At 37.8% G+C, this 19,644-nt stretch overlaps 1 protein-coding gene across 17 annotated transcripts in view; it reads left to right on the top strand.

Annotated features, from left to right (window-relative positions):
- Positions 1 to 1,956: 1,956 nt before the first annotated feature.
- The window catches only part of RBM39 (RNA binding motif protein 39), a 32,469-nt gene continuing 14,781 nt past the window's right edge, over positions 1,957 to 19,644 (top strand). For 3 of the 17 annotated variants that reach the window (XM_085003723.1, XM_085003720.1, XM_021078273.2), the window contains exons 1-11: positions 1,957 to 2,262; positions 2,868 to 2,931; positions 4,672 to 4,721; positions 8,019 to 8,090; positions 9,223 to 9,417; positions 11,908 to 11,973; positions 12,070 to 12,123; positions 14,113 to 14,230; positions 14,938 to 15,090; positions 16,691 to 16,828; positions 18,826 to 18,891. In XM_085003723.1, the coding sequence (XP_084859849.1) occupies positions 14,168 to 14,230; positions 14,938 to 15,090; positions 16,691 to 16,828; positions 18,826 to 18,891 (420 nt within the window). In that variant the 5' untranslated portion in view covers positions 1,957 to 2,262; positions 2,868 to 2,931; positions 4,672 to 4,721; ... (3 more) ...; positions 12,070 to 12,123; positions 14,113 to 14,167. Of the gene's footprint in view, positions 2,263 to 2,867; positions 2,932 to 3,155; positions 3,229 to 3,332; positions 4,722 to 8,018; positions 8,095 to 9,222; positions 9,418 to 11,907; positions 11,974 to 12,069; positions 12,124 to 14,112; positions 14,231 to 14,937; positions 15,091 to 16,690; positions 16,829 to 18,825; positions 18,892 to 19,644 lie in introns of those variants that run through there. The other 14 variants (XM_013985327.2, XM_005672897.4, XM_003359964.5 and 11 more) reach the window with 7 other exon arrangements.

Genomic DNA, 19,644 nt, shown 5'->3' with positions numbered 1-19,644 from the left:
TTTTGTTTAGAAATAACTTTTTTTTTCCCCACACAAATAACGGAATTACTGGGTCAGGGATCGAATCCCAGCCACAGCAGTGACCTACACCACAGCTGGGGCAATGAGGAATCCTTAACCCATTTCTCAGCTCAGGGGATCTAATTCAAGGCCACCCTAGAGACGCCAGATCCTTGACCCACTGCACCACAGCATAAACTCCCTAAGTTAACTTTTTTTTTTGTTTTTGTCTTTTTAGGGTTACACCTGTGGCAAATGGAGGTTCCCAGGCTAGGGGTCCAATCAGAGCTGTAGCTGCCAGCCTACACAAGAGACACAGCAATGCTGGGAACTGAGCCAAATCTGTGACCTATACCACATTTCACGGCAAGGGATCCTTAACCCACTGAACAAGGGATCAAACCCGAGTCCTCATGGATGCTAGCTGGGTTCACTAACCACTGAGCCATGATGGGAACTCCCATAACTTTTTTGATGATTAAGTATTAGCCAAACATTTTACAGCTATCACATTAATCCTCACTATACTCCTATTAGACCATTCATTCATTCACTCACATCCAATATCCACCTGGCTGGTATGCGGCTAAGGGATGAGAAATAGCTGTTAAGCATTATTCACCTAGGTCAGGATCAAGAAGTTAAGCCTATTAACTATAACCTTTTTCATAGGAGGAAATGAAGGAGAGGCTCCGATAGGTTAGTTTATTTGTCCAAGGTTACTCAGTGTTGGAGCACTTGCCCAAGCTCATTTCAAATCTTTGCCCTCAACCGTTAAGCTGTTAACATATTCTAAGTTTTCTTCAAGATTTTTTGCTTTTAAATTACCTATTTCTTTCAAAAAATTTTTTTCCTTTTTTTGGCCACACCCGTGGCAGATGGAAGTTCCATGGCCAGGGATCCAATTCGAGCTGCAGCTACGGCAACCCTGGCAGTTTGGGATCTTTAACCCATTGCTCCGGGGTAGGGGGTGGGGATCCAATACTTGCTGCAGCAGAAATGAGGGCTCCTTACCCCCCTTTGCCACAGGAGAACTCCTAAACATTTTTATCTTAGAGGTAAAAGCTTTATGGTCAGTGACCTGTCTGCTCCCCTCTCTTTTGCAGCACTGTAGCTCAAAGAACAAGTGGTGAATCTATATACTCTGCCAGGCATCTGGGAGGGAGGGTCCAAGTCCCAGGGGAATGGGGGATATTTTTGAAGAAACAATAGCAACCCTGACACAAGGCCAGACTATAAATTCGGAGGGCACAAACTTGGTCCCCTGCCAAGGAAAGCAGTATTTTTTCACCTTCTCTTTGCCTTTTCCCACTACTGTTTTGAAGATCGACAGAAGACGCAGCGCCTTAGTCCAGTGGCTCCAAAGGCCGAGGAAACCCAATTTCTGTTCTACAGCCTTAGCCCCCTGCCCCTGTACATCTCCTCTTGCCTTATCTCTTACATGCTTTTCACTCCGTTCTCGCCCCTGCCGGAAAATCCACATATGATTTTCGTTTTCGTTTTATTCATCCACCATTTGGATTAGGTCGCTTTATGGCGACCTTGACGGACATCTAGGTGGGGGGCGCGGGGGAGGGGAGAAGCCGTCATCTCTGAGGGAGAAACCTTCAGACGGTTATGGGGTGGTGTCGCGAGGAGGCGGCAACCACAGAGCTCCATTCAGCTTAGAGTTTTGTATCAGATTGACAAAAAATGCACCAACTGCCTTCGCGTTTAGCGACTCGCGCCGTCTCGCGAGATGAGGAAGACTATCTGGAGGGGGGAGTCAAAAGCGGCTCCCCGGGTGGGGGATGGGAATATCTGTGGCGCAATCATTGCGCGAGATTGGGCTATGGTCACTAGGGCCCCATGCTTATTCTCGCGATGTTTTGGCCTTTCTGGCCTAGGAGTAGGGGCAACGTCTCGCGAGAGCCCGTGCTGAGGGCTCTGTGAGGCCCCGTGTGTTTGTGTGTGTGTATGTGTGTTGCTGAATGTGAGTACGGGGAAGCAGCGGCCGCCATTTCAGAGAGCCTGCCGAAGCTGTCGCAGGGGTGGATCCGGTGCTGCCGAAGCCGCCATCCATAACTCCCGCGTGGGCTCCTTTAATCCCATTGTTTCTTTTAGATTCGTTTGGGCCTATCCGCTCTTGGAGCCCGAAATTCGGGCTGGGCGGTATCGCGGCCTGGGCCTAGCGGCTTAACAGTTGCACCAGCGGCGGCAGCAGCAGCAGCAGCCCCCCTCTTTCCGAACCCAAGCACCGCAGGGGCCCGAAAGGCCACGCAGGTAAGGGGGCGTCGCGGATTCGCATAATGTTAGCGTTTTTTTGAGTTTGGTTTTTTTCTGGGTTGATGGGCACTTCTTAGGCCGTCTCATGCGGCGGGATTGGGGTGGGGGAGCAGTTCTCCAGAAATAGATTAAATTTCGGCGACCGCGCCCTTTTCCGGTCGGGGAGATTTCAGAGTTTGGGGGTGGTACGGGTTCTAGAGGGGCCGCGGGCAGATGGGGACCTGTCCTTTGGAGGCCTGGGCCGGCCGCGACCTCCCAACATGGCGCCAGCCGAACGCTGCCATGGCACACAACCCCTCCCAACTAAGGGAGTTTCCCTTTGCCCCTAAAATGGCAGCGCGGGTTTTGCGCGGAAAGAGGCGCTTTCGCTCGTTGGTCTTGGGTTCTGTTTTTGAGTAAGTAGGATTTTTAAAAATCGGGTAGTTAATCCGCTTTAGCGTTACCGGTCTTGGGGACATTTCATGTTTGATTGCCAAGCCTGCTAAAGTCCCACTTGAATCAATCTTTGTGGCTTTTGTTAAGTTTTGGAGTACGTCGGGTAAGAAGGAAATCTGGCAGAATTTTTAAATGTTTACTCACTTAATTTTCATTCTTAACTCTAGGCGTTTAGAGAAAATGGCAGACGATATTGATATTGAAGCAATGCTTGAGGCTCCTTACAAGAAGGTGAGAAAAAACATGTCGGTGAGGTTTATCTATTTCTTAATTTAGCAATATTCACGAAACTACTGCTGAAATGTAGACTAACCTCCCGGAGCCCTCTTGATTTATCTTATCAGAGATGCATTACTATAACTTACAAAAGTAAATATATGCTATTGATGTAATAATATTGTGCAGTAGTTTCACTTCAGCGTGATGAATAAATGCCCATCTATCTCTCTTTGTAGACTTGCCTAACGATATCTCACCTCTACTCCCATGAATTCACCTTTGATTCCAGTGTGAACTGTCAATCATAAGGTAGTAATTGAGTGACTTATCGCTGTACCGTGGTCCCCTAGGTAAAATGACTCAACTAAGAATTACCAGCTCCAGTTTGGTATAGCAAAAAGGTGAATGTAGTGGTTTGGGAAAACAGCAGGGGTCCAAGAATAACAAAGCATAACCAGTCTGTGGCAAGCAAATCTTTAAATAAGACAAGTCTTACAAGAAGACATGGGTGAGATTTAAAATTTATCCTACATATAAGACTGGTGATAGTAAATGTTAAAACAGGCATCTGCTGCTCAGTTAAAAATTACTAAAATTCTTGGATCCCTGAATAGACAAAAAATTTCTTAAAGCAAAAGAGGCAGTATCACAACTTACAGTCACTTAATGACTGTTTTTACTGTTCTCCATATTTTTAATTAGTCCCTGCCATAATATTTCACACTAAAATCTACAAAGGAATTAGTTCGGCTAATATAGCCTTTGACCCATTTCAATATCACAGTAGAAATAGTGTGTTTCATTCTTTCACCGGTTGGTGGTGAAAATAGCAGTATTGCATGCATTATCACTGATGTCGAAAACTGTAAGCTTTGTAAGTTAGCACTTATACGCCTATAACTGATGTGATCAAACTTTTAAAATAAACATTGCGCTTTTAAAAATAATACATTTGTTTTGGAGTGTATAGCTCGACCATGTGGTACCAATTTGGATGAATTCTTTAAAGCTTTGAATACTGTGTGTAGTTTCATAATGCTTAGACTCTTGAAGAGCTACTTTCTATTTTAATGTTAAGATTCTGTGTCTTAGTTTAACGTGGTTGTAATTCCATGTAAACAGGTATGGAAGTAGGAAATGTTTAGGCTGGACTGGTGGATTATTAATTGACTTTCTTGGGTTCTTGGAAGTCAACATTACTAAAGCAGTGTGAATCCCTGTTTGCTTCAGGGCGAGATGTGTGACAGAGGTGGCATCAAGCTCTTACAGTCCCAACCCTCCAACGGAAATGGGCGAAGATCTCAGGAATGGCATCGGTCACAGGAAATCGATAGTGGCTGGCTGCTAGCATGGCCACTTGGGGCTTAGGCAGAAATAGAGCCATGGTACTGACCAAAGGGGCCATAGCACATGGAATAAAACTCAAAACAGGACTTCATGTTTTATAGAAATTCTCTTTAACCACTTCAACACTGTATATCTGGATAACTTAATATCTAACTATATAAGAAAATAAAATTTAACATGTTAATATGCATTTTTATTTTTGTATCTTGATGACTTAATTGTAAGCAACAAAGTGGTTAAACACATACCCATCTAAATTTTTTTATAGCTTTCCATGTTAAACTGTAAATAAGTAATTAGTTTTAAAATTGTTTTGTATTTTCTTATTCCTGTTCCCTTTACCCTTTGACAACTTGAAATGTTACCACTTCGTCCTCATGATGTTCTTCTATCAACCCTGCTTAGGATGAGAACAAGTTGAGCAGTGCTAACGGCCATGAAGAACGTAGCAAAAAGTAAGTTTTAAGAAGGGACCTGGGTTGGGGGGAACTTTATGTGATTGAAATCTTAAGTTGTATTCCTGTGGCTAAAGCATCAAACCTAAGGTTTCCTCCTGAAGCTTTTCTTTGACTGTTTTAGAAAAGTGGATCTCCTTTACTTTTTGGTTCAAGACACTATTTGAGGATGTGAAACAATGGACTTTTTCCCTAGATTTCAGGATATGGTTTCAGGGACCTTTTGGACACTTTGCCATTATAAGTCCATCCATGACAATCCGGATAAGAGTTGCTGTATTTAGAGCTTGTCTTTTGTCTTAAAGTTATTAAGTATGGCTTAATATTTATTTAGTGATGTTATCAATAGAACTGTTGTAGCAACTGAAGATCGATGGGTTAGGAAGTGGAAGGTAGTAACCAGCCTGTGGAAAAGAATCCTTTGCTCTAAATTGCTGAAGGAGTCAGAGCCGTGAATTATTTATGGCCCTTGATGCTTTTAAAGGCTCTTTTTGTAGTAATGTTACAGCATATTTAAGTACTTCTTAATGTTCCTCTTAATGTGGCTTTCTAGTCTTAAGCTTTTTCAACTGATAGACTTAATGAGAATGGAGTTTTAAAAGACTGTATATTTATGCATGTTACTTGGGTTAAATGAATAACCCTTAATAGGAATCCACTTGCTGCAGACTAGAACAGAATACAATATACAAAAACTCTAAATAAACAGTGTAAAACCAGATCCACTTTATGAGATCAGATCCTATTCTTGGAGTTTTCCTTGAGCTCTAAAATTAGTGATTCAGTGGTTAGTGTTTTATAAACATTAAGCTGTTTTATTAGCCTTGGTGATGTCATAGTCAAACATTTGGTTATGCTCATGACTTCATAATTTACTGAAAAATGGTAAAATTAAGCCACTTATTTGATTCTTTTTGGCTCTTCCAAGAGCTTAAATTGCTTCACAATGTACTACTTCAATATGCTCACAGTGGCTTTGTTACATAAGTTAATATAATTTCGTAAAATAGATGAAATTGTCAGACTGGATTGTTCATGCTTTACTACACCAATATCCTTATAATAACCTAACCTTGTAGAATAATGTGGTAGTAATTGGATCAAAGTGATTCAATTTGTAGAAAATGTCCTGTATTTTTTCTGCTTAGATGAGAGACTTAGAGTTCTTCGCCAGTAACCCTTAAGTATTGGCATGGGTTTAGTCTTGAATTGTAGAGATTTGAGGTAATTAACCAATCATTGCATAGTTTAGTTTAATATTCTCTGGTTTTAGACCTTTTACCCAAGGAAGTTTCCTAATTAATAGTTCTGATTTGCAATTCTAGGAATTTAGAAAATTTAGGAAGGGATATTCAAGGTTAATTCAGTATCTAGATATCAGACCTAGTGGGTGAATGAAGATCTCACCCTAAGTGCCAAAGGAATGAGACATGCACTATAGGGCACATGCCTTTGTCCTACCATTCTTAGATGTCATTCCTTGCTACTAACTCCATCTCCGTTTTATGCTTGTTTTTATCCTGCAGCCATGCTCATTAAGACTACCAATGTTTATAAGGAAATTTAGCATCGAGCTCTCGATGACTGGTGCTTAGTGGTCTTTATATATCTAATGTATAGAGTCTTATGGGACTAAATAGAAGAATGGACAGTTTTCTTTAATTGGCCATAGGATTCTTAAAGGAACCTTTTCTGAACTTCGGCTATCATCTAGTTTCTTTTTAAACGTACAGATTATTTCTGTCAGACTTCTCATCCTCAGTTAAAGGTTATTTAAAAAATGACTCACTTGTTCACAGTCAAGAACTGATCACCCATTTTTTTCTAAAGGGAATTAATGTGAAATTAATTTGAAAGTTATCTAGAAGAAAATTTTTATTTTTAGGGATAGATAAATTATAACACAAGCAAAATATTCTATGCTTTAGTTTTTATTATAAATTAAGTCTCTTAACCAAAGGAAGGTGCCATGTTGCATTTTTCATCCTAAAACTTTTTTTTTTCCTTAAAGTATTGAGTATTGGGATATAGTTTAAGGTAGTAAGAAAATGCACATTCTGAGAAATTGAGAGTTGAGCAAATACTACTTTTCAAAACCAGTAATTCTCAGTACATGCATTCAGTTATGTACAGGTAATAGTAAAAGGAACTAAGTTTAATAAAACATAATTGGTTATCTGTTAGCCTTCTTCTGAAGAGCTATACCCCTGAGGTTGGCAAGACTGTAAAGTATACCTTTTTAAGCACCTGAGCTTGCCTTCGTGGGTGTATTATTTGTTAGTGTACCCAGTCTTGCAAAATTTAAGCCAGCATACATTCAGTTAAGCTATTTAGGAATTACTCAAAAAAGTAATTACTCAAAAAAAAAATAACATGACACAGTTGAAATATATTGGCTACTGTGGTATGGATTATAAATTTTGGAATAAATGACTTTTCTATTTTTTTTTCTTATTTTCCAGAGTACTTTGCATTTAAAATTTAGATCTTCTTACATGGAAGAGGTCAAATCCAGTTATAGCAAAACACCTTTACAGCAGAGGCCATATAACCAAAAAGTCCAAAGGCCCAGCCCAGTGGACCATTTACTTCAATGATGTTCAGTACAAAATTCCACTGCCACTAAAGACTTTGGAAAGTCCCTTTTAAGTTGTAACAGGATTTGACTATTAGTGTGGATTTTGATAACCCTTCTTTAGTTAACTTAATGTTCTTTGAAGCTTCATTTTTGTTACAGAGAAGTATATACTGCTTTCTTGCACCCTTAAATTTTTGTCTGGGCTTTTATAAAGAAGACTGTATTTCTGAGTGTCTTAGTATGTTGCTGTCTGTTTACCTGTCTGGGGTTGCCTTCAGATGTGGGTGGGGGCTCATTTATAAAAAGTCCTAGGAAGACCTTAAGTTAAAATTAGTTCAATTTTTGAATCCTTTCCTTTGGCAGAATGAATATTGGGCCTAAAAAGAGGTAAATTGGGAGGTTGGCTGCCTCTCTGCAGTGGGCCATTTGTGAGCAGAGCAAAACTTTATTTTGTCTGTTCTTTTTGTGGGGGATGGAGTTGCTTTTACTTTGTCCCCAGTTGATAATATTTAGGACTTTTCGATGATAGCTAACAGTATTCTTTAGTGTATGAGATAGTGTTAGGTTTTTTAGGCAACAAAGTTGGAATGTTGTCTGTTGCCCTTCTGGGCATTGCTTTGATAACTTCTATATAAGTAACGAGTGTAGCCTAATTTTCTGTCATGTGCTACCTAGCATATACATTTCTGACAGTCAGGTGGATTATCTTGAAATTTTAGACAAAGTTTCTGCCTCCTTGGAAAGCTCTACATCTCCTTGTGATTGGAGTGTGGGTTTCAAGATTCCAGAAGGTGGGTGTCTTCATTTTCTATTTTCAATGCACTCTAAGATGACCTGCTTACAGGTTTTGAGGCAGACGTCAATTGCTCTTGTGCTAACTTTGCTTTAATAAGGACTAAACAGTTAAATTTCCAAATGATGTAGAGTTGTCAAAATGTGTAATAATCTTTTGCCACTACAGAATGACATTTTAGTGGATAAGTTTATTTTGAAATGTCTTTCAATTTATATTGGAATATCTGAAGGCACCTCTAAGTAAAATTTGGGTGATGACAGAGGTACAGATTATAAGATATAATTATGAAATGACTGGGTGGTATGCTGTGAAGAATGCAGAAATGAACAGAAAGATAGGACTGACCGGCTTTTTTACCTTTCAGAGTTTGACTTAAAAAGACTTAAAAAGGTGTTGATTCTTGTTTTGATTGTACCCCACAGGCTTGTATAAACTGACATAAAAATGGCATACTCCATTATCTGGTGTACACATAACTTTTAAAAGAAAATATCTGAAATGGTTACGTTAAGTAAGGTCTTGAAGTGTCAGAATGCATTTTACTGCATTAGTTTTATTGTCCTTTGTCATTACTTGTAATTTTGCCTATGAAAAGCAAAATAGTGTGCTTGTATGGCCTTTTAAAAGTTTAAAATACGTATGTGTGAATTGGGTCAAAAATGGCCTACTTGAAAAAAGTGTATATAATGACAATTTTTATATAAGATCCAGCACCAATACTTAATGTTATTCTATTAAAACTTTTATTGTATTTTGTGAATTACGGTAATATTGTTGGCCACTTACGTGATGGTCAGACTATATTTAAAAGTTCAGGTTTTGATCTATACCAACCAGCAGGCCCTTTCTTTGTTAAAGTTATACCTGACTCAAAAAAGATCGTAATAGTTCCTGCACTCTCAAACGACTGTCAACTGACTGTTGATTTTCACTAGTAGAAGGCAAAGGTGGGGCGTTGTGTTTACCTTACCCAGGAATTATTTTTCTTTAAGTGATTATGTATCACTGTATGATAGTAAAAATACTAAAATAAAATTACAAAAAGATAAAATTTCTGACCATAAGAGGAAGTATATTTTGGCAGATTGTTAAACCAGCCAGGTAACAGTGAATTTTTTTCTTCTCAGGAGGAAAAAAAGCAAGAGCAGAAGTCGTAGTCATGAGCGAAAAAGAAGCAAAAGTAAGGAACGGAAACGAAGTAGAGATAGAGAAAGGAAAAAGAGCAAAAGCCGTGAAAGGAAGCGAAGTAGAAGCAAAGAAAGGAGACGGAGCCGATCAAGAAGTCGAGATAGAAGATTCAGAGGCCGCTACAGGAGTCCTTAGTATGTAGATAAAATTATGATGATACTGGTTTGACAGATTTCTCTGGGTATCCAGATAGCAATATAACCTGCTCGATTTGAATTGTGAAATTGTATTTTTCAATATGATTACTGTAAAAGTATTAAGTAAGGATATTGGCATTGAAAAGTCCAGTAGAAATAAATATGTGGACAGATACATAACGTTTGTTTTACTAGGCATACAGAGTATTTTTTGTTAACTCCATTTAAAAATATTTTAACTGTATGCCAATTCAAACTAGACTAAAGCATTAAAGTGCTTTTTAAAAAAGATATTTACTGTAATGCCAAATATATGAAAGCTTAAAGGTGTGTGAACTATTACAGTATTCTTTACTGAACATAAATTTAAAATTTTTTAAAAATCTGACAGATGCAAATTACAAGTTTATATAATTAGTCAAATATGTAATTAGTTAACCAACTTGTCTGTGTGGCTGTTTCCAGCTGAAATGGCAGACCAGTTGAATTTAGTGTATGCTTCTTGATAATGACTATATTGGGGGCTCATCACACATCTTTGTATATTTTTTTGGAACAATAAAAGGGCACTAAAAGTGCTTTGAAGGTTAAGTTACCATGGAAATTCAGAAGTGGTTATTTAAACAAGTTGGAAATGTTTCATTATCATTTTTTAAAAGCTAAACTGTATTAATGACTTTTGAAAGAGCCCACAAGTAGAGATTGAATCCCACAATCCCTAGTGCTTTATGGTGTTCTTTCCTATTAATAAATATACTGTTGTAAATGATGGGATAGGATATATTAAAATTAACAGTTTTCTCTTTAAAACTTCAATGGTTTAAGATGAAATTCAGAGAACAATAGTCCTTGAGTTAGCCTCGACTTTATTGGTTAAGAAACGCTCTTAAGTTAAACGCTCTTAAGCTTTAGTTTTCTCATCTTTTAACAAGGCGGTAACCACTAACAGATAAGCTGTTAATGAGTCTTGAAGGAGAAGAGAATGTAAGTTAAAGCACTCACAATACTTGCTGCTATCAATGAAATGCTTTGATGTTATTTGAAGCTGATAAAGTTAGTAACACTATGAGTTGTGATTCTGACTCTTCAATAAAAGAGCTCCTTGTTCTCTAAGGTCCTCCTAGCTGATTATTTTACAAAGTTTTTAACAGCTGGAAAAGGACCACAATGTTATTTTAACTGAGTGCTTTATTAGAAAATACTTTGCTTTTCATACAGTTTATCAAAATTTACTGCATTCTTTTGTAACAGAATGAGCTAAATGGAGGGGACCTTTAATAAATTCTGAATGATCACTGATTACCTCTGATCAGTGATGAGTTACTCAAAGTCAGCCTGTGATCCTGGTCTGACTTAAAAATGATTGATTCTTATATTTGGTTTCAGGTTGATTTTTTAACTACCAAAGTAGTAACGGACACTTTTACAAATAAAGGGGAAAGGATATAGCTTATAGGTTCTTATTTATCCAATAAATGTATACTCTTAATTTATCACTATTACTGTGATTTGTAAAGGACCCATTTAATACAATTTTATTTGTAACGGCTTGGGTGGTAATAGGTACATGTGGAGTCCATGAAAACAAATCCTAACGTTTTCATCAAAGACCACCAGAAATTTTCATTTTGCTACCCTTCTGGTAAAGGATAGCAGGATGAGCACTGAGGGATCTGACCCTATCCTTTTAAGTTAGCTTGGTTTTTTAAAATAAAAGGCCCATAAACTACTGGGCCTTTTTAGAATTTTCTAGACTACAGAATAAAGATTTTTTTATAATGTTACTTTTGTGATCTTTTTTGAAAACACTCCTTTAATATGTCAAGTCCTGAAAAAAATAGTTTTACTGAAGAATTGATGAACTTCCTTCACATCTTTATTATGGACTATTTTGTCACAAAGGACTGAAGTGTATGGCATGCTAAATATATTTATATGCAGTCTCTGAGACTCAATACTATTAAATGGGAAGTTGGAGTTACATGATTATGTGAATAATTAGTCCCCCACCTTCTAAAAAAGAAGTTCCTCAAACAAGAGGACATGAATATTGCATATGTGTATTTATATATGTATATTCCTGAGGAAGAATCTGCAGAGATGCACACTGAATTGTTAATTACAGTAACTCTTGGTGTGAGGGAAGTTCAGGGTAATTTTCTACGTTGTGTTTTTTTCCTTAAACCTCAGGAATGTATTCATAATATACAATTAAAGAAGACTAGGCTGAAAATTGAGCATTTTCATGTTATAAATTTTGAGGCTGAAAACCTTTGGTCTTGGCACCTCTCAGTGGTCCAGGATGGATAACTAAGAGCAGTTTGCTTGGGATAGAGTTAAGAGAAGAAAAGTCTCTTTATTTCCTCTTCATAATTGAGGTGGAAAACAAGCAGCCTGAACAATGTTAAACTTGCTGGAGAGCGCATGAACGCGATCTTAGCAAGACCCTAACCCTGTAACTAGTGTAATTTTGTGTTTCCTTTTTAGCTCCGGACCAAAATTTAACAGTGCCATCCGAGGAAAGATTGGGTTGCCTCATAGCATCAAATTAAGGTTTTTAAACATACTTCTGAATTGTTTAAATTGTTTTTCAAGGAACTAATGTGGTGTACTTGTTTAGGTAACTTTTGAAACTTTTTAACTTTGCAGCAGACGACGCTCCCGAAGCAAAAGTCCATTCAGAAAAGACAAGAGCCCTGTCAGGTAGCCATTGTCACTTTTTCTTTTCTTTTGAGCTTTTAGCTTTTTTTTATTATAAGTTTTTAAAATTTATGCTACAGTTAAGTTTAATGACGTTTCATAATTTGGATTGTTAAATCTTGACTCCTTTTTTGCAGTTTGAGTGCTATTGTGAATTTCTAAGTTTTCAATAACTGCATATAAGAAAGAATAGAGCATTAATTACCATTTTAGTGTATAGATACTCTGCTTTTATTTCTCCTTTGTATTAACTAAAAATTTTAAATATGGCAGCTGTAGAAAACTTTCCTTTGGAAGTATTCAGTTAACTACTTGTGAGAAAATAGTTGAACACGAGTTGTCATTATGCTCCCTTGAGAATAGTAATTTCCAAAATCTTAAGAGAAATGATCTGTTTTTCACTAGTAATATGTTTTTGAATGTTTCTGTAAAGTAAATAAAGGTAACATATCTGTCCCATCTACCATTTTGGTTCATGGAACATTTTGTTCCAGATGATGGTAGCATTGTTTTCTAACTGATGCTAAGGCTTCTCTTAAAAGAGTACCTTTTAACTTTGGATTTGTTTTGTTATTTGCTTGATTCCAACTCTAGGATTTGGTGATAGACTTGCTAATGTTCAAAGCTCTCTTTGTAACTTATTGAGGGGTTTTATGCTTTAATATTTAGTTTTCTCTGATGAGAAAATCCCCTTTTCTCATTCTTTGGATCTAGTCAGCTTTGTACATCTGTTTTCATAGGTTTTAAGATTACCTGATTTCTCAAGGGAGTGTACTTTAGTTTGGTAGGTGGAGTATTTGAGAAGAACTTCGTGAGAATGTCAACAGTTAAATTAAGAATCATGTTTGTGATTACATTTTTAAGAATTCCCTTAGAACCTTAATCTTAGTGATACTTTCTAAAAGATGATGTTAACAATAGACAGCTATTTCTCTTTGAAATTCATGAGGTTAAATTTCATTTATTGTGCTCTTTTACTTTTTTCGTTTATTTGGGACTTTAGTTCCCTTTGTAAATTTAGAAGTGTACTCTATTTGTAAAAATTAGTAAAATAAATTTCACTACTGGTATTTGTGTAGATAAATCTGCTTTTCATTTTTGATTTGCTAATTGTTGCTGTTTCCTTAACCATCAAGAGACATTTTGTTGGATAGTGCGTTTGTGGAGTCTTAGACAACAACTACCTCACTATTCCATATATCTATCTCAACTTGTGGAATAAAATTCAAATCAGTTAGGGTTTGTTCTACTTGCAAGTTTATCATTTGTGATTATGAAACTTAATTTCATTTTATGGTTTCCTTTTGGGAAATCATCCTTGCTACTAATTTTAGACTAGTCTAACATTGGTGGGTAGTCAAGGGTTATTACTTGTGACTGTTGTTAAACTCCCAGACTTCTGATTGGCCCTTTATTATCCTGAAAAAAGCACCATTTGTAAGACAGAGACCAGTGGACTTTGGTGTTGATAATAAAAGGTGTAGTATCAGAAGAAGCATTTAGAAACTGTTAGGAGGAGTTCCCGTAGTGGCGCAGTGGTTAACGAATCCGACTAGGAACCATGAGGTTGCGGGTTTGGTCCCTGCCCTTGCTCAGTGGGTTAAGGATCCGGCGTTACCGTGAGCTGTGGTGTAGGTTGCAGACGCAGCTCAGATCCCGCGTTGCTGTGGCTCTGGCGTAGGCCAGTGGCTACAGCTCCGATTCGACCCCTAGCCTGGGAACCTCCATATGCCGTGGGAGCGGCCCAAGAAATAGCAACAACAACAGCAACAAAAGACAAAAAAAAAAAAAAAAACTGTTAGGATATTAAAGACATTGAGTCACACTGAATTAATTTTATGGCCATTTCATATACATCATAGGGAAATGGGCTTGGGAATATAGTGACAATAGTTTAATTAAAGTTTATTCTTTTTACTGAAGAATGTGCATTAAAAGTTAATTTAAAAGATTAAGTTGTAAAGTTAATTTCATGTTCTTTACTCCTGTTAGGGAACCTATTGATAATCTAACTCCTGAGGAAAGAGATGCAAGGACTGTTTTCTGCATGCAGCTGGCAGCAAGAATTCGGCCAAGGGATTTGGAAGAATTTTTCTCCACAGTAGGAAAGGTAATTAATCCTAGCCTATTTATGGAGCTCACAAGAACAAGTTGCAAATGGCATTTTCAGGAAGACGGATGAAATGAGAAAATAACTAAACTCCAAAACTTTTGGTTTGGTTAGGGAATTGGGGTGGGGGCAACATGCAGATCGAACCCAAGTCATAGCTGTGACAATGCCACATCCTTAACCACTCAACCACCAGAGAATTCTGGGAGTTTACTTTTTTCTTTTGTCCTTTTTTTTTTTTCTTTTCTTTTTTTCTTTTTAGGGCTGCACCTGAGGCATATGGAGATTCCCAGGCTAGGGGTCGAATCAGCTACAACTGCCGGCCTATACCACAGACACATCAATGCCAGTCTGAGCCTGATCTTTGACGTACACCACAGCTCACGGTAACACTGGATCCTTAACTCACTGAGTGAGGCCAGGGATTGAACCTCATGGATTGTAGTTGGGTTCATTAACCACTGAGCCACCACGGGAATTCCCCTGGGAATTTACTTTTGATACTTTTTTTTTTTTTGCCTTCCTGAAAGTTTATACTGTTGGAGTTGATAGACGTTGGTAAATGAATTGGGCTTATGAATTTACCTATTTAAATTTTTTTCAGTGGCTTGCTTTGCAGTATCATTGCATCTTGTCTCTTTAAGTTAGGCCTATTGTGAATGGGTTCTCAAACAGAACCTTTTGTTAAGTGTGTGTTTTCTTTTCAGGTTCGAGATGTGAGGATGATTTCTGATAGAAATTCAAGACGTTCCAAAGGAATTGCTTATGTGGAGTTTGTTGATGTTAGCTCAGTGCCTCTAGCAATAGGATTAACTGGCCAGCGGGTTTTAGGAGTGCCAATCATTGTACAGGCATCACAGGTAATTTTTTTTTTCTCTTGGTTAAGGGTTTGGTCATTGATAGTGCTAGAAATCTGCTATTGCTTAGTGTTGTGCTGTAGTGCCTTGTGCCTTACGTAATCGCAACTTACTAACTTACTAGATGTTCTCAGGGTAGCTTTAAAAATTTTTTTTACCTTGATTTTGTTGGTAAAGGTGTGTTCTCAATATCATCCTATTCCATTTAAATACAAGTTGTAAGCAAGAGACTGGAGGGCTTGTTTTAGAAGTATATTGATTTGTAATGACTTATTTGGAGATAAAACCATCCAAGAACATGTTTTACCCTTCATATCTTTCAAATGGCATGATTTGACATTTTTTACAAGTTTAATACTTCCACTGTATTAAAATACATGCTTGTATAAGATCTTGTATAATGTTAAGAGTAGTTTGAACAGCTTAGCTGTCAGTTCTATCATTTCTTTTGAACTAATTTATTTTGAGAGTATCTGTTAAGATAAATTTGATTTAATTCTTCTTTGCTCATGGTCCACAATAATTGAGTGTTGCCTTTAGAAAAATTGTTAATAATTTTGTTCATTTATGTATGGAAAAATTGGGATATTTTCATGCATGAATATATTATGAAAGTATTTTTAGCCTTTTTGTCAGTAGCTTTTTGTACTAAAGAAGTTGATTTCTGTTACCTCCTGGCAACTCAGTTATTTACAGTGGAGAATATAGGATGTAAAGAATATTTTTGAGCAATACAAGATAACAATGCTATGTTAATTGCTTTTCAAACCCCTGAAATAAGTACTCCATACCTCCTAAATATGGTTACTTAATCAAGCTTACATCATTCCTTAGGCACAAAATGTATAACCATATCTAAAGTGAAATTGCAATTACACTTCTATCAGGCTCTTAATTATGGTCCTATGGTAGGTCCTGCTTAGTGATGTAGGAGTTTGTAATAGTGGGTATTTATCGTTTGACTACATATAAAATGTTCTACGTTGCCCTAGTTTGTTAAAAGAAAAGGAGCTTCTGGTAGAATGTAAATTAAGGACTGCTTTCTTCGAGGACTTGGTCTGGGAGAAATTAGATGAACTGAATGGTTTACTTGGTTTGATTTATATTGATGTAAATACATTCAAAATGGGTAGTGATCTAGAGAGCACATTCATGTTACTGAATAATGAATGCATTTAACAATTCCAGGAAATAAACGTTCCGCGTTTAACATGTCTGGTGTTGGTTTAGATTTGTCATAATGTAGTTGTGATTAAGCACATTTCATGTATGAAATGCTTTGCGTAATCGCTTTATATGTGAGTTTTGTATGTACTCTTAAAACATAACTTAAAATTTTTTTATGGTGGTAAAATGTGTAGTATAACTTAAAACTTATTTCAACCATTATAAGTGTATGTTAAAATGCCATTAATTAGAGTCACATGTAAGTGGAGTCATACAATATTTGTGCTTTTATGTATAATTTAATGTAATTTTGACATCAGTTGTCATTAAGCACACCTAAGGTTTGGGTGGGGTTTACTGCTCTGTTTAATAAAACTGTATCTATTCATTGCAAATGGATGTGTATGATGTGCATTTTGTCTTATCTAACTTGTAGGCAGAAAAAAACAGAGCTGCAGCAATGGCAAACAATCTACAAAAGGGAAGTGCTGGACCTATGAGGCTTTATGTTGGCTCATTACACTTTAACATAACTGAAGATATGCTTCGGGGAATCTTTGAGCCTTTTGGAAGGGTAAGGTCCAAATTTTTCACTGGATCTGAAACAGGATCTTAAAACAGTTGTTAACTGCATGATTTTTGTTCATCTGCTTTGTCATGTTTCTATGAGATTAATGTTCAAATGAGATGGGGTGATTCTATAAAGTATTTGTGACAACTTGGCATATGGAGATTCCCAGGCTAGGAGTCCATTCGGAACTGTAGCCACCACCCTATACCAGAGCCACAGTAACACAGGATCTGAACTGCATCTGCGACCTATGGTACAACTCAAGGCAACACCAGATCCTTAACCCATTGATCGAGGCCAGGGATCAAACCCGAGTCCTCATGGATGCTAGTTGGGTTCATTAACCACTGTCCTCATTTTATTTATTTATTTATTTATTTATTTATTTATTTTGTCTTTTTGCCATTTCTTGGGCCGCTCCTGCGGCATATGGAGGTTTCCAGGCTAGGGGTCGAATCGCAGCTATAGCCGTTGGCCTACACCAGAGCCACAGCAGCGCAGGATCCGAGCTGCATCTGCGACCTACACCACAGCTCATGGCAACGCTGGATGTTAACCCACTGAGCAAGGGCAGGGATCAAACCTGCAACCTCATGGTTCCCAGTCAGATTCGTTAACCACTGCGCCACCACGGGAACTCCGACTGTCCTCATTTTAGATAAGAGATTTAGAATGAATGTTACTGGTATGCTCTGGTTTAGAAGTTTCTTGGTGTGGAGTTGCCGTTGCGGCGCAGTGGTTAGTGAATCCGACTAGGAACCATGAGGTTGCGGGTTCAATTCCTGCCCTTGCTCAGTCAGTTGGGGATCTGGCGTTGCTGTGAGCTGTGGTGTGGGTCTCAGACATGGCTCGGATTGGTGTTGCTGTGGCTCTGGTATAGGCCAGCAGCTACAGCTCCAATTCAACCCCTAGCCTGGGAACCTCCATATGCAGCGGGAGCAGCCGAAGAAATGGCAAAAAGACAATAAAAAAAGTTTCTTTGTGTGACCATGAAAAAATATCTTATTCCTGTGCTACCGATACAGTATCCTGCTTCATTGTTGCTGTCCCTGGGTATACTTTTCATTTTCTTTTCACTGCCCCACTCAATCCTTTTGTTATACTGTTTTAAGTGTCAATAGTTATAAAAAAGTTTGAGTGTTGATATTTGTGGGTGCTTTATTTATTGGAAATGTACACATACAAATGTTGCACAAATCATAATTATAATGAGTTGATCAGTCATTACAAAAAGATTATTCCTGAAACAACTAGAACATGAAGAAATACATGGGGGCTTATTTTAATTTTTCATGCTTTCCATGTATAGTCTGCTTAATTGGAATATTGTGATTAATTCATATAATTCCCTCATTCAAGGTAAACATGTAGTATGTTCAAAGAGTTGTGCAACCATCAACCACATCTAGTGTTATTTTCAATTATTCCAACAGTTAAAAGTTAACTGTTCCATAGGTATGGGCAATTTATTATGTCTGGCATAATTGAGAATTGAAGTTTGGTGTTTTTAGCATAATGTGAAGGAAAAGTTAACTTCATTTCTGATTGTATTTTTAAAAGGATATCAGATTTTTAGTGAAGTTTTTTTCTTTGTCTTTTTAGGGCCGCACCCACAGCACATGGAAGTTCCCAAGCTAGGGGTTAAATCGGGGCTGGGGCTGCTGGCCTATGCCACAATCACAGCAATGCAGGATTCCAGCCCGGTCTGCAACCTACACCATAGCTAATGGCAACACCAGATCAGCCTGTGTCCTCATGTGTGTTAGTCAGATTTGTTTCTGCTGAGCCACAGTGGGAACTCCAGATTTTACTGAGATTGTTTTAACATTTTTCCTATTCCATAGTGCATAACTTCTTTTTTAAAGAGTTTCTAGGACTCCAGAAGATTTTTTTAGGTGTGGGGCTGGGGGGAAGACATTTTAAATCATGTTTCAATGAATAAAATACTTCTATCTCCTCCTTTGCCTTATATAAGTACTAATTGTGGTTTATGTTTTTAGATTGAAAGTATCCAGCTCATGATGGATAGTGAAACTGGTCGATCCAAAGGATACGGATTTATTACAGTAAGCAGTTACCATGATTAACATTATGACTTAAGGTTTCGATCTGGGTAGCTTGTTGTAAAATTGTTACATTAACAGTTATTGATAGTGGAGATTAGTTACGGTTGTAGGGAAAGGGGTATAGTTAGTATTTTCAGGAGTGTTTAAATTAGTTTGCTCTCAGTAGTCAATTCTCAGCTAAAAGTCTACCAAATATGAAACTTGTCTTCTTCATAGTCACTTTGCTTCGCCAGTTTTTCATGTAGTTGAAGTCACACTTCTTTGCTTTTTAGGGTCGCACCTGTGGCATATGGAAGTTCCCAGACCAGGGGTCGAATCAGAGCTGTAGCCGCCAGCATCCGGCACAGCCACAGCCACTCCAGATTTATGCCGCATCTGAGACCTACCCCACAGCACATAATAGTGCTGGATCCTTTAACCCACTGAGTGAGGCCAGGGATTGAACGAACCCTAGTCCTCATGGATACTAGTTGGGTTCGTTACCACTGAGCCACAATAGGAACTCCTGAAGTCACTCTTCTTGACTTTTTTTGTGTGTGTGACGTTTCCTTGTCAGTTGCATTAAGGTCCCTTGGAATTGTGTTTTATTCAAAATCCATTTTACCTGGCCATACCATACAACTATGAACAGCCTTACCTTATTGCAAGTATTTGTTGCTGACCACTGAAGCCTATTCCCTTAAATAGGGTATGAAGTGGCAGCCATAATAATTGTGAATGAAGGTACCCCTTTTGGGGGAGTGGGGGCCTTTA

The sequence above is a fragment of the Sus scrofa genome, chromosome 17 (assembly GCF_054392235.1).
Source record: "Sus scrofa isolate SSC_HxYL_T2T_F1_AM1 chromosome 17, Sscrofa_HxYL_maternal_Yorkshire_Landrace_v2.0, whole genome shotgun sequence".
In the NCBI taxonomy this organism is placed as follows: Eukaryota; Metazoa; Chordata; class Mammalia; order Artiodactyla; family Suidae; genus Sus; species Sus scrofa.
Note: the sequence above shows the minus strand (reverse complement) of the source record. Positions and strands in the feature narration are given on the sequence as shown.